We start from the raw sequence: 13965 nt of genomic DNA, 5'->3' as shown, positions 1-13965 counted from the left end.
TTGGCAGAGGAGCAAGAGACCTCTTATTTGCCTGACCATGCTTTTGATCAAGAATGTGCTCTTCAAACCTGGTGTCTACTAGAGGAACTTGCTTTGCTTTCCACCATCCCCCTCAAAAATGTAGCCTTCAAAAAAGAGGCTGCGTTACCTGCTATGTGCTGTTGGTTTGCCAGTGTGGTCCCACTGGAGGGAATGTTTCTGTTTAAGGCAAACTCATATTTGTAAAAACTTAGCCCATGTGCCTAAATGGAAATTTCAACTGAAATTTATTATTAGTGTGACAAATGTTATGTTATGGTGATTCTACCTTTAAGAAACCAAGTTTTTAAGAAGTTTTCAAAAAAGCACCTGTTTTCTGACACAGCTTATCTTAGATAGTATGTTTTGTATTTTTGAAATGTGTTTAGAAAGGGAGTGTTCCTGCTTGGTTTTATTAGTGTTTTTCTAGGAAGAAAAAGCTGGCTGAGCATAGTTACAGTACACTGATGCTTTAAGGAGTCATGAAAAAAATTTTCAAAAACAAGAAATCCAATGTTAAACCTTAAGAGAATTTAAAAAAAAAAAAAACAACAAAAAAAAACCCCAAACGACAAAACCAAAACCCTATAACTTTGACACTTAAAGGTGACATGAGTATTTAAATTTTACTCTTTGCCTTAAAAGATTGTGAAGATTTTTCATTAAATGACATTGTAATGATGATATTGTTTAAGAATAAAGGGCAGTGCATTAAGATGTTTCTTGGCCTGTTAATGAAACTTATAAAGTGGGTTAGACAACACACACATACTGTAGTAACTTTTTAACCTTCTGAGTACTCTCCTTAAATGTCCTTTATGGTTGTTAGTATCACTGTGACTTCAAGAGAACTCCAGAGTGACAAACTACAAAATAAATGAGAAATATAGTCAGTCATAAATAGTACCTGACTAGTTAGGGCAGAGCTTTTTTTTAGGTTGTCTCTGAGTATATTTTGAATGTAGTGAGTTTGAATTTGACCACTGATGCACGCATATGTTGCTTTGTCATGCAAAAACAACCATTCGGCATGCGTGTGCATGCAGATTAGCTGACTATAAGAAATGTGTTGTAACTTATTTAAATTCAGAATTGGATTATTCTTGTAGTATACGCTATTCCTGTTCACGTATTGGTTTGCTTGTCTTCAGATTTGAAGTTTTCAGAGTGAATGGGATAATATGCTTGGAAGACATGTTCATACTTCATTTGAAATAAGGCATATGCTAAAATGCCACACAGTTGTGTTGTATGCAAACTATTATTGCTGCTGGTGCTATTCATTTGCCATGTTAAGGACAGGAAAAGTAAGTAGAAGCCTGAGAACTGACAGTGTTTAACATATAACTTCTCAAAAGTGAAAATAAATAATTCTAGCAATTTTTCCAAAGCAGTTTTCAGTAGAATACAGTGATATAATAAAAATGAGCTTTTGTTAATACTGACTTTCTTTTAGCTTTCTCTTCCTCAGATCAGGTTGAACAGGCTGCTAACCATGGATACAGATCTGCTGGAGCAGCAAGATATTGACCTGAGCCCTGACCTTCAGGATCACATGCAGCCTCAAGAGGAAGCAGCTCAAAAAGTCAAGCAGTACTATCGCTTTTGGATTCTGCCTAAGCTTTGGATTAGCATCAATTTTGATAGATTAACTCTTCTGGCTTTATTTGATAGGTGAGATCCTTGTATGTTACTAGACCTCAGAAAGTAAAGGTTAAAAAATGGTAACTAAACTGTGAGTAATACAGATAAAGCTATCCGTAAAGAATTGTACCTATTTACTGTACTCTGAAAGATGAAAGAATAATACAAAATGCAGTTTTTCTAAAATAATGAAGGCTACTTTCCCTTTTTCTCTGGCAGTGCTAAAAAGGAAAAAACAAACCACTCACCTCGCGTGAGTGGGGCGATAATGTATTTTGAATGGTCAAAAAGAGATTTGTTGCTAATCTTTAAAGCTAGAAAATAACCTTATCAATAAACTGATTGAAAGGGTCTAGAACCTGGCATACACTTAAATTATTTCAGCAAGTAGAGAGAATTTACCTGCTGTTTCAAAGCATTTTTCCAAACGGTCATCTAATACTGTAACCTGTTGTCCCTGCTGCATTTACCTAGTGGAATAAAACAAAAGTGACCCCCCCCAGTTACCAGCTTTTGGAATATATAGAGTATTTAAATTTTGGTAATGAACTTCCTTCAGATAAACAATATAGTAGTGATTCTGTCCAGGCAGAAATACTATTAATTCTGTTCCTAAGCACCACCAACATCATATGGAATTCTCTCTATTCCACTTGGCGTATCTTAGTCAAGTGAGAGTATTTAGTTTCTTCATTACAAAATCATGAATGGCAGATTATATACAGATAAGCTATCATGCATATATTTTTCACAGGCTTGTAATCATCCTGTGTGGGCCTTGAATATAGATTTATGTTACAGACCCTGCTTCTGGTTGAGCATTTGAATTATTTCTGAAGTTGTCTGCTGAAGTTATCTTCTGCTGTTTAAAGTTCAATTCCGTAAGATACTAATTGCTTTCAGCTATCATTGAAATCCTGGTAGCTCCTAGCTTTGCTAAAAGACAGTGTGCTAGTATTGTCTATGCAAGTTCAAATCTATTCTTAACTACTTTGCTACCAGCAGCGTAACTCTTGTTTAACTTCTGACCCTAACTGTTCCATTGCAGCTTTTTCTAGACATAGTTAGCTTTTAATTCTATCTCTTTTTTTTTTTTTTCTCTCTCCCTCTAATACAGGAATCGTGAGATCCTTGAAAACGTGTTAGCTGTCATCCTAGCTATTCTAGTTGCATTTCTGGGCTCTGTACTTCTTATAGAGGGCTTTTTCAAGGATATTTGGGTCTTCCAGTTCTGCCTGGTAATAGCCAGTTGTCAGTACTCGCTGTTGAAGGTATTTTAATTTCTATCTTCACTTTCTATAAACAATAGAAATAACTTCGGTTGGGTGTTGCAGGTTAGTCAGAGCTTTAAGGAAAAAACCTGCATGTTTATAATTTAAAAAGAAATGAGTAAACTTCAGCTTCATGGAAAGTTTAATAGATGGTCATACTAGGTCACTTCACTAGAATGGTTCTGTGTATGTTTGTTAAACAACCTTTTATTTGTTGTTCTCATGCACTTTTTGTTTTCCCAAGGAGGAGCACATTCTTACTGGTTGAAAACAGCCTACAAACTAAACTTGAAGTTTTATTGTTTTGGTTTTTATTTTTTTTAGTGGATACACCTCAATGCATTCATATTAAGCAATTATATCTAAGCATATTTTTAATCAGAATCTTAGTGTTTATTAGACAATTGTTAATGGTATTTTTGTAATTTAAGAATGATTGCTTATTTCCTTAAAATTAGACTATTAGGGTGGAAATCAGATTTAAATTTAAAGTGCATAACACATTGTGTTTAAAAAAAATGTACAAGTTCTAAAAATGAGTTGTTTTTTTTTAAAACGAAACACCTTTGGCTATCAACATATACTCTGAACAGATTTTATGGTTTGGTACATTGTGTTATTTAAAGGCTCTAGAGTGGCTTGACAATTGTAAAACTAATTGTAGATGTTACTAAAAGAACTTTTTAGTCAAGACAGTGTGTATGAGGGGAGGTGAATGCGCTTATCTGTAGATTGGGTAACTTTCCTCTTTCCATTTTGGTTTCAGAGTGTTCAGCCAGATTCTTCTTCCCCTCGACATGTAAGTCATGGGCATGTGCCCCTGTACTAACCTGCAGATGTAGAACTTCCACGGAGAATTGATCTTTTTGGTTTGATCTTTTCGGCATTTCTCTTATGTGCCTTCTCATAAGGCACAAGAGGCTTATGTTGTCTTAGTGTGCGAGAAGGGAACTGATACTATTTTTCCCCCCCATATGCTTTGTTTGTATTTAGCAAATCATGTCCTCCCTGTTTTAAGCCTAGCTTTTGCTATAGAGCCATATCATAATAGGTTTTTTGATGAATTTTTAGTATTCAAGCAATTTTACTGAGAAGCATTCTTAATGTTGTAATTTGCTATGCTGGTATGAACTGACACAGCTTTGATGTTCTATTCTGGTCTTGTAGATCATTCAGTTGTCCTAGTGTGTACACAGCCTTATTTTTTTCACTCTATTAAGCTGAGTATGCAATGCTCTAGTGAGCATTAACATCTGAGCATGGAAATGTTAATGTGCTAGTTTAGCATGATATGTTTATATTCTATTGTGCATCTGCTAGATTGCCAAGACAAAATATTTTTGTTACATCCTAAATAAGATATGAAAAAGCATTATTTCTCTGCAGCAAGTCATTCATATTCTTTTAGGTAATAAGTTGTATATTTTAATGAATACACAAATTCAGATTTTTTTTTTCCAGCAGGAGCAGTATCTGAGTAATAAACTTCAATTGCTTTTTCTTCAGAATTAATACATTCTCTTTTGCTTATGAAGACTAGTCAGAGTTTCTCTCTGGCATTTAGTATTGCAAGAAATATACTTTAAAACTTAGTGGAGAATAAGGTTAAATATAGCTTAATCTAACTTAACTGTTGTGTTCTCGTTATATCAAAGCCACAAAAAAAGAGAGACTTCTATCACTGTAAGGCAATACATTAAGGATTTTATGAACAAAACTTAAGGATGTGCTGAGGTGACAGTACATAATTGATGAACAATGATTTTGGTTCTGAAGTTATCTGTAACAGAAGAGTAACAATTACTTTTTCTGCTAGTAATGAAACAAATGTTCTTTTCTTTTTTTCAACAGGGTCATAATCGTATCATAGCCTATAGTAGGCCTGTATATTTCTGTTTATGTTGTGGTCTTATTTGGCTGTTGGATTATGGCAGCAGAAACATATCTACAACAAGATTCAGGTTATATGGAATGGCTTTCACCAACCCATTGCTGCTGCTGTCAGCCAGGGACTTAGTTATAGGTGAGTGGCTTTTTCATGGATTTGAATTGTTTGCATCACTGCAGTAGAAATCTCTTCCCTGCCCCGCGCCCCCCCCCCTCCCCCCCCCCCCCCCCAATCTTGTTATAACACTGTTGCATCATCGCCTTCTAAATGCAGTTCATTTAGTTTCCTTTGGAAAGAGTAGTTTAAGCTTTGCTGAAGTTTATTGGGAAAATTCCGCCTCTTCTATAGCTTTGCTGTAACAAACTGCAAAGATGTCAACTAATATGATGTCATAGGAAAAAAAAATTTTAGCTTTTTAATTATCTAGTATCTTAGTCCTCATCCCTGAACCTTCTGTTCTTTCTTCTTAACTTGGACCTGGATATGCTACCCTGTGCTTGGACCTAGCTGCTTAGTAGTTAAAGAAGTGTTTTGATTTGGACTCTTTCGTACTCCCTGGAGGGGCTTGTGGCAAATGAGTAGGAGTTATTTGTGTTTAGCAATCAGGTAGAACAGTACGGACACAATTTTTAAAAATATTATAAACAGATTAAATCTTATTTAATGTGTCTCTTCTCAGAACAGGCCTATCAACAATACCAAAAAATATAATTTTGGGCGATATGAGGTACTTTCATTGTATTCTGAGCAGTACAGTGCATTCACAATACTGCTGGCATTTAACACCCCACCCCACCTCCCCAAAAAACCCCAACCCAACAAACAAACAATAACAACAAACACCACCCCCCTCCCCCAAACAACAAACCTCTCCCCTGTTACAAAATTTATTGAAAATAGCAACAGCTACGTAATCTCAGGCAGAGCCCATAGAAAGGCGAGAGAGAACGTAAACATTTGAAGACCGTCTTACCATGGGAACTTTGTGCATATTCTTTAATGGAGCAAAGTTATTTGGGTGATCCTCTCTGGATCACCTCTTTGGAGGGGGAATAAAATCTGTAAGAATTCGTCTAAGTTGAACACACTTGCTCTTCAGTTGAACCAAAATATCTGTGCATGAAAGACTACTGCAGTTAAATGTTATGACTGCATGCCTCCAGTTCTTGGACAGTCTTCTGTCCAAGAAGAATTAAAACTTGGTCTTGGTTTTGATTCTTTTTTTTAATTTGTTTTTGACTTTTAGTAAGAATTACTGTCTCAGACATTTTGGGAATTAGTTTTTATTATTTGATTTTTAGGAACATTGTGAATTTCATACCTCATTCTCTTTCTCCCTTCGACTTTCTGCTAGTAAATCTGTATTTATATTTAAATGTCCAGAGGAAAAAGGCCTAAGCCAGTTATTTATGAACAGAGTATTGTCCAGACATTTCCAAAGGTGCTTTTCTACAGATTCTATGGATCTGTTCATGCACTGGCATACTTCATTCTGTATCTGTGATGGGAAAAGAAGTTAAGACAGCAGATACTTTTGACTCATTCAAGATATAAAACTAGCTTCATTTCTCCTTGTTTATGCTCTGTCAATTTCAGAAGTGTTTTCTTCCCTTTCCTATCACCTTGACTCATTGCCATAATGTATATCCATATCCCCATAAGGTAATACATAAATGTATATGTAGGTGGTGTGTTGTATTGTGAAAGTGACCTACTAAGAGTACTTAAGAGTCTTTTCCAGTTTTAAAAAGATGTGCTGGCATCTTCATCAGGCTGTGTCCATTTTGGGATTAGCTTTTAAAACTTCTTAGTTCAAGAGTTCTGAATGCTTTTTGATCCTTATGTTTTACTGTTCTTCTCGGGTATCTTGCACCAGCTTATGTTGTTTATATTTCTTAGCAGTTCTACAAAGAAAAATATCAGATTGACAGAACAGCTCTCACTTTTTAAAAAGAACAAACCAAAATAAAAACCTAGCCCCCTCCTGCCCTACACACACGCACGCGCACCCTTGCCTGTGGAGCAACTCTTAAATGTTGCTGAAGCACTGTTTCAGAAAGCTTTGTGTGTATTGCAAAGTAAGCTGGCTGCTAGCAAACATACTTTGTTAGCACAAAGTCAAAATCTCAGCTGCCTTTTTTCCCATTCCCAGGCATAGCTACTAGAACAACACAGGTGCAGGGCAAGGTAAACTTTGTATTTAGATAACATAATTGTTGTGTCCTTGCCAACAGACAAGTGAGGACTGGTATAAATTTTTTTATTTATTTATTTTGTATCCCACATATTGGACTTGATCAGTTGGTCTAAATCTGCTCCACTTTATAACAATTATTTTCTGTTTTCACCTAGGTGGTCCACATTAGAGAGCAATTCTGTTACGGATTTTAAAAGCCATGAGAAATGTTGGCTTTTTGCTGGACTATTCTTTATAAATTCTGTATTCCCAGATCTGTTTTGTAATTTTGTTTTCAATGGACCCAAGATAGTTCAACTTACACGTCTTTATGAAACAACATTTTAACCTGTCAATGACAGAACATTTCATTGTTTGCCTCCTATGTAGGCTTCCTTGAGTAATGAATTGAGCTAAAGGTTTGACTTGAAAATTCTGAAAAATATTTTCTTCAGGTCCTGAGTAGCTGGTCTTTAGTCTTATATTTCCTAATTTGTATCAGTAAAAAGATGCAGAACTCAACATTTTTCCCAAGCCGTGAACCTACATGTTTTTAAATAACATGTAATTATTTAACTTTACCAAGGAGTAAGAAAAAAAAAATTAGCTTCTTAGTACCAGTCTCACTGTAGATATTTCTAATGTGATATCCTTTAGTATCCAACCGTTCTGTGGATATGAAGTTAGAAACTTAAAATTGAGACTTGTGATTCTTTACAGGATACTTAAAAATTGGTTTCTTCTTTTGGTCACTAAAGCTACAAGTCAATAAGGTTGTAGAAAATCCTCCCTAAACTGACAGATTTTGTCTGCTAGGGTTATTTTCATCGTTTGATTCTTCTACCCCTCAGAACCTAGAACTTATGTTATGCTGCTGCTTGTGAATAATATCTGAACTTAACAGTTGTGTATAAGATTTTTATTTCTGCATCTTTTATTCCTTAAGATGGAAAGTAAGTGATACGTACAGGTTGGGAAATACCATTCTCTGTATTAAAATTAAGTGGCATTCATTTATCTTTGCATTCTTAAGTCCTGTAATTTGCAGAGGTTTTAATGGTTTGTACAGTTACCCATTTTCATTTAAAAAAAGTCACTTAGGATCAGAACTTTTCAGAAGTGGTATGGGAAGATGAGTAAAATTGTCAGACGTTATTAGTGGTAGAAAAGCCAGAGGTGAAATGCTTGGCCTCTCATGTCAGTGTGGATGGTGTTAGCTTGCTCCTGTAACTCCAGACAGGCGGTTAGGCTCAGATAAGCCTCACTTACAGTGAGTGAAAACTTACAAGTCTTATAATCTGTAAACACTCTTGGCTGATCTTTGCTAAATAAAAATGGAAAGCCTGAATTGGCCTGTGTCCATTTCTACAGTGATTAAAACGGAAGTACAAGAAATACTCTGATTATTGATCTACGTAACCTTTGTATTTAGTCAGTTCTGAGTCATTGAAGTAGAGGTTTACATAATGGATGTTTTCCTTAGAAATAATAGTAGAAATACTTCAGTGATATTGAGTTAAATGGTGTGTGTGATACCCTAGAACTTAAACTGAAGAGTATATTACCATGCTATATTTTTCATATTCACCACTTTTTTTCAACTATTTTTTTCCTCCATAGTGTTTACACTATGTTTCCCTATAGTATTCTTCATTGGTCTCCTGCCTCAGGTGAATACATTTGTGATGTATCTCTGTGAACAGCTGGATATTCATGTCTTCGGTGGCAATGGTGAGTGTTGTTGTTTATGTCAGTGGCAAAAGCATTCGATTAGGAGCAGCCACCAGATTAGCAGGCTAGTTAAAAAATTTAGTGATTACACTATTTGTATTCCTACCCTCTAAACATAGAATACTAATTGTATTTTTAAAAAGACTAAAGGTCTTCTGATTGATTATTGAGAAATAGAATTACCGTCCTAGTAAGTCTGTCAAAAAGTATTCTTTCTTCCTCAACTGGTTTCTGTTGCAGTTGTTAACCATTCCTATGGTAATGCTGTTGAATAACAGGAGGTAAATAAAGCTACATAAATTGCTCTTCTTAAAAAAAAAAAAAAAAAAAAAAAAAAATAGGGGAAAATACAAGTAGTTGCTGTGGGTTGGATTTTTTTTCTATCAGAGGGGTGTTGCAACTAGGGGGTTGATATTTTTCTTAATCTGAAGTATTTTGTATTCTAATCTAATTACATAACACTTTAATTTTTCTTTCTTTTCTATGATACTCAGCTACCACAAGCCTGCTTGCAGCACTTTACAGTTTTATCTGTAGTATTGTGGCAGTAGCATTGTTGTATGGACTGTGCTATGGTGCCCTGAAGGTGAGCAAAACTTTAGACACAGCATACATCAATGTTTTGGGTTTTGTTCTCTGCTTCCTTGTATCTTAGATACTTAAATATGCAGAAAGTGAATTAGAAATATTAGCCTGATTTGGTAGGGTTTTATACTTGCTCAGCTGTGATGTCAATAAAGGAAATGCAATGCAGGAACAAAGCAGACTTTTTGCTTTTAAAAGGTGTATGACTTGTGCCTGGACTAACAGGCTATTTTTTGGCTGAAAACACATGACATTTACCATCAGTTTCATTCTACGTTGGTTCTTGGGAAAAAAAAAAAAACACATAAGTGGCTTGTTTCTAGCACTGTTTTTCATGTGTTGGTTTGTTAACCTCTCAAAATGGCTCATGTGAGTATTTTTTCCAGTGCTGCAAACCAGAAATAGTCTTTTCAAATTAATCTCTACTTGAAAAGAAACCAGGAAATAGTTTGTAGTGTCAAAGTGAAGATGTGTGCCTATCTAAAAGGTAGAGTTAGCTGGCAAAGGGGGGGAAAAAACCAAAACAAACCCAATGGCTTTGCCTTGCTTGAAATGCCATTCTGTTTGAAAACAGCGTGGTGTTGGTTCTGTTTATTGGTTTTGAGTCAATTGGTCAAATGCTCTCAGTTTACAATTAATTGTAGCATGTGCGTGTTCCAACTCAGAGTTGACTGGCTTTTTGCCACTCTGTCACAGAGAGTAAGAACTTGCTAGAGGAAATACTCCCATGATGCTGTCACCTGTGGAACATCATTAGCTTTCTGTGAATTTGTACATTTGACTCATTAGTCTTTTGTAAACATAATCTGTTCAAGATAAACAAGCTTTAGCAAAGAATCACTGTTTCATCTTTGCAGATCCAGTACAGATCATGAAAACAAAAATAAAACCACTGGTTTAATCTGAATTCAGCACATTAGAAAAGAATAAATCTGAGTAAAAACATGTAACTTTCAAAATTAAGAAGTGACTAAATGCAACTCTAAGAACCTGTGGTCTCAAGGAATGCAGGAAATTCTTCATAAGGGTTATGAAAACTGGTGACTGTTTAATGATTAAGATGGTGTAGGCTTAAGGGATGTACACTATGTTAGACTTTCTGATCTATAGTTAGACATAGGTAAATATTGAACAGTATTTTTGTACTAAAAGACCGGTTTCATTTTTATGGAATTGTAGTTAACTTTCCATTCTTTTACGATGATGTACATAATTCTTGTATGTCAGATAAGTGTTACGTACTTTTTCTCCTTTATATTAACATTTTATTTCTGTCTCCAGGATTCTTGGGATGGGCAGCATATTCCAGTTCTCTTCTCCATATTTTGTGGTTTGTTAGTGGCAATATCGTATCATCTCAGCAGACAAAGTAGTGACCCTTCTGTACTTTTGTAAGTGACTCAGTTTGTGTCCCTTCCCCAAGGAAGAAGCAAGTTGTAAGGGGACCTTATAAATAATGTTAGATATTAGTACTGTTTGAACTGGTAATCACCAGTATTATCAAAAATAGTATGATATGGGTTCAGTAGTTAGAGAGATATTCTCAAATTTTGCACCTAGTTCCTCCTCTAACAACAACCTTTCTTTGTGACTTCTGGCAAATCACATACATGCCAAAATCTGATTTAACTGCCTGCTGATGTTCTCCAAAATGCCAGTCAGGTGCCATCTTTCTGCTGGTGTGTTTGTGCTGAACAACCTATACCCGTTCTGTATTTAAAGAGTTGCTCAAAGCACTAGTTTAAGCTGAAGCCCCCATTTGGATTTTTTGAACTGTTTCACTTAATTTGTTACTGTGTTCTTATCTTGAATGTATGCTCAAAGCACTTGTTCAAATAATTTCATCTCGGATGCAAAACAATAAGGATCTGGTTTGGTGATTAGCATTCCCATCTAGCATGGGGGAAACAATGTATTCGTGTTGCTATTCTGAGTTGGAGTATTGATCTGATGATGAAAGTATTTCTGATTCAGTTAATAATTATGTGTGTAAAACAAAACAGTTCCAGTAGGAGAAACACCTCCCACAGAATAGCCAATAGAGGCTCAGTCACATACCTGGGTTAGGCAGAGCTTGAACTTGGATTTAAATTTAGCCATAATGTTGGATGAATTTGATAAGCAGTAGTCTGGGGTAGATAGTGAGGGGCCTCTTCTGTGGACAGGGAGATTAATGATTCGTGAGTGTTCACACAGAAGGTAAATTCTTATCTTTGGGTTGACAACTAAACCTTGGCCTGTTACTCACACTGAACTAAGGTTCAGGTGACTTTACTCAGTTGGTATGAGGTCCTTGTCCCTAGGTACCTGTTCTTTTGTTCTTTCCAAGTCTATAGCCTGGATGCTTATGTTTGACCTGCAGGTTCACCTATTTAGCCAGATGTGGCACAGTTAAGCATTGCAATACATTGCAATATGTAATTGCCTTTGAAGATGTAGGGCTCATTCTGTAGTGAGCTTCCTGTCCATAAAATGAAATAATACGTATTTCTGTACTGCATAGGGTATTGTAAAAAAACAAAACAAAAAAAAAAAAAACAAAAAAACCCCCCACACACATTGAGGGGTTGTGAGACACTTAGGTACGGCTAGCAGTGCTGCATATGGTCTTCTAAGAGCTTAGGTATAAGTTTTTTGGTCTTTAGTACCAGCAAGGTCTGCTAAGAATTTAGTGGTTTGGTCAGCATGGCTAATTCATGAATTAATCAGAGTAGTATAGATTTTTCTGTTGCTGTTGAAGTTTGAATTAAACCAAGGAATTCTTGGTTTTCTAATTGGTGTTGATAAATAGACCACTTCTAAACTTTGCACCAAGTTATATTTCTGTTCGGTTATTTATGAAATAAAGTTTTGTTTCATGAGTATTAAGAACCCCACTTAAAATTCGGTATTTGCTCAGTTATTCCTGTTGGTACTGGAGAAACTGCTGTTTGAACAAGATCTGGCTACTCGTCTTTAGTGGTGGTCATTGTGTGCAACCAGAGAACAAATTCTTTTATGAAGCTGAGATCTCATCTTTGTAAATTTGCTCAGCCATGTGAAAGCACTAATATGCCAGGATTATTTTTTCTTGTAATCGACTTGTAATAGAACTTTTGACTTTGTTATTCTTCTAAAACCACGTAGAACAAAACATGCTTTTCAGTGGGTTTTTTTTGTCTTTCTTTAAGCTCTTTAGTGCAATCAAAATTTTTTCCTAATTCTGAAGACAAAAACCCTGAGGATCCTCTGTCTGAAGTAAAAGATCCTTTACCTGAAAAGCTTAGAAATTCTGTGGTAAGTAGGCTTTTTAATTATTTTATTTTTTTTAATACAGTCTAAGCATTTACTTTATGTTGGTTTGTATAGGATCTTACTTAGCTCACAACACTTGTTAATTACCATGGTGTTGATTAGAATGGATATCAGAGCATTTCCTTTAAATCTGCAGATGAACCAATGCACTACACTAAGAGTATAATGTTTATATTGCAATTTAAGTTATTTAAAAGGAGGCATGTGAGAGAACTGGAATTCCCTAATGTGAATTCAGTGAAGTATCATCGAGGATGTTCTTATAGCTCATATTGATAATAATAAATGATACTTGCTTTTGTGCAGAAGTTAGTGGGAAAGAGTTAATGGTGGCAAAACTACATTAACTCAGTATTTCTAGTAATTGTGAGCAAGAGCTTTGTGTGCGCTGTTCCAGAAGCAGAAAATAAAAATGGTAGAAAGTGTTGTGGGGTTTTTTTGTGGTTGGTTGGTTTGTTTTTAAGGAGCAGATGTAACCTGTTCTATTTACTTTAGCATATACTTTGAATTTTTAGTACAAATTCACTCTAAATATTTATGAAAGTAGTAATATTTAAACATTATTCTTTTTCACACAGTGGAGCAGTAGGTAAAAGACCTAAGAAGCTTAGTATGTTTAACTTGTACAAAAGAAGGTTGAACATTCATTTAACCTTGTGTAGGACTTGGCTGTAGGGGAATAACAGTATAGATGGGTTTCTCCTAACACAGCAGGCACAAGTGTGACAAGGTGCAGTGTGTGGAAACTGCAAGTAAATATTTAGAGCAGAGAAACTGCAATTCTTTTAACGCTTAACAGGAGAGAGTAACCAGCTGCAAGATCCTTTTTAGCTCTCAAACTCAGTCACCAAGAGGGCAGGGGAGCTGAGGATTATGATATATTCTTTCTTTCAGTGTTCTTTAATCAGGACTTACTGATGAAAAAAAAAAAGTTGCATCCCAAGAAGTTAAGACCTTGCAGCAATAATTGCTGTGTGTAATTATTTGGCCGATTTTGGAGTAGTTAATCCTTTAATGATTTTTCTGTGCTGAAAATATTAATACTGTATTTACAGAGTGGGAACAGGTCTAAACTTGGAGACTCCAAGTTGTAGTGCCCTAAGTACGTATTGCCCCCTTGTGACTGAGTCTGGCATCACTTGTTTTGTTGGTTTTTGCCTGTTACCAACAGCTTGTCTTCATTTTTTTTTTTTAGGGGTAACAGAAAATTCAAACTCATTCCTCGGGGTCATACCAAAGCTATCTTTTACTCTTCTGCAAAGGAGGGGGAAAAAGGGTTAAAGAGCCTAGTTGTTCCACCTGGTCGTTAGCTCTGTCCATGCAGCTGTCTTCCAGAGCTCTTAATTGCCCCATAGTCT

The 13965-nt window shown here is 35.6% G+C and overlaps 1 protein-coding gene across 7 annotated transcripts in view; it reads left to right on the top strand.

The window, feature by feature from the left end:
- Positions 1–13965, top strand: part of PCNX1 (pecanex 1) — a 93532-nt gene that overhangs the window by 49076 nt on the left and 30491 nt on the right. For 5 of the 7 annotated variants that reach the window (XM_076344764.1, XM_076344761.1, XM_076344760.1 and 2 more), the window contains 8 exons: positions 1475–1692; positions 2780–2933; positions 3700–3732; positions 4785–4956; positions 8618–8728; positions 9223–9314; positions 10595–10704; positions 12484–12589. In XM_076344764.1, coding sequence (XP_076200879.1) covers positions 1475–1692; positions 2780–2933; positions 3700–3732; positions 4785–4956; positions 8618–8728; positions 9223–9314; positions 10595–10704; positions 12484–12589 — 996 coding nt within the window. The remainder of the gene's footprint in view (positions 1–1474; positions 1693–2779; positions 2934–3699; positions 3733–4784; positions 4957–8617; positions 8729–9222; positions 9315–10594; positions 10705–12483; positions 12590–13965) is intronic. The other 2 variants (XM_076344765.1, XM_076344762.1) reach the window with 1 other exon arrangement.

This window comes from Aptenodytes patagonicus, chromosome 7, assembly GCF_965638725.1.
Source record: "Aptenodytes patagonicus chromosome 7, bAptPat1.pri.cur, whole genome shotgun sequence".
NCBI lineage: Eukaryota > Metazoa > Chordata > Aves > Sphenisciformes > Spheniscidae > Aptenodytes > Aptenodytes patagonicus.
The sequence above is the reverse complement of the archived record's forward strand: the minus strand, read 5'-3'. Positions and strand labels throughout refer to the sequence as shown.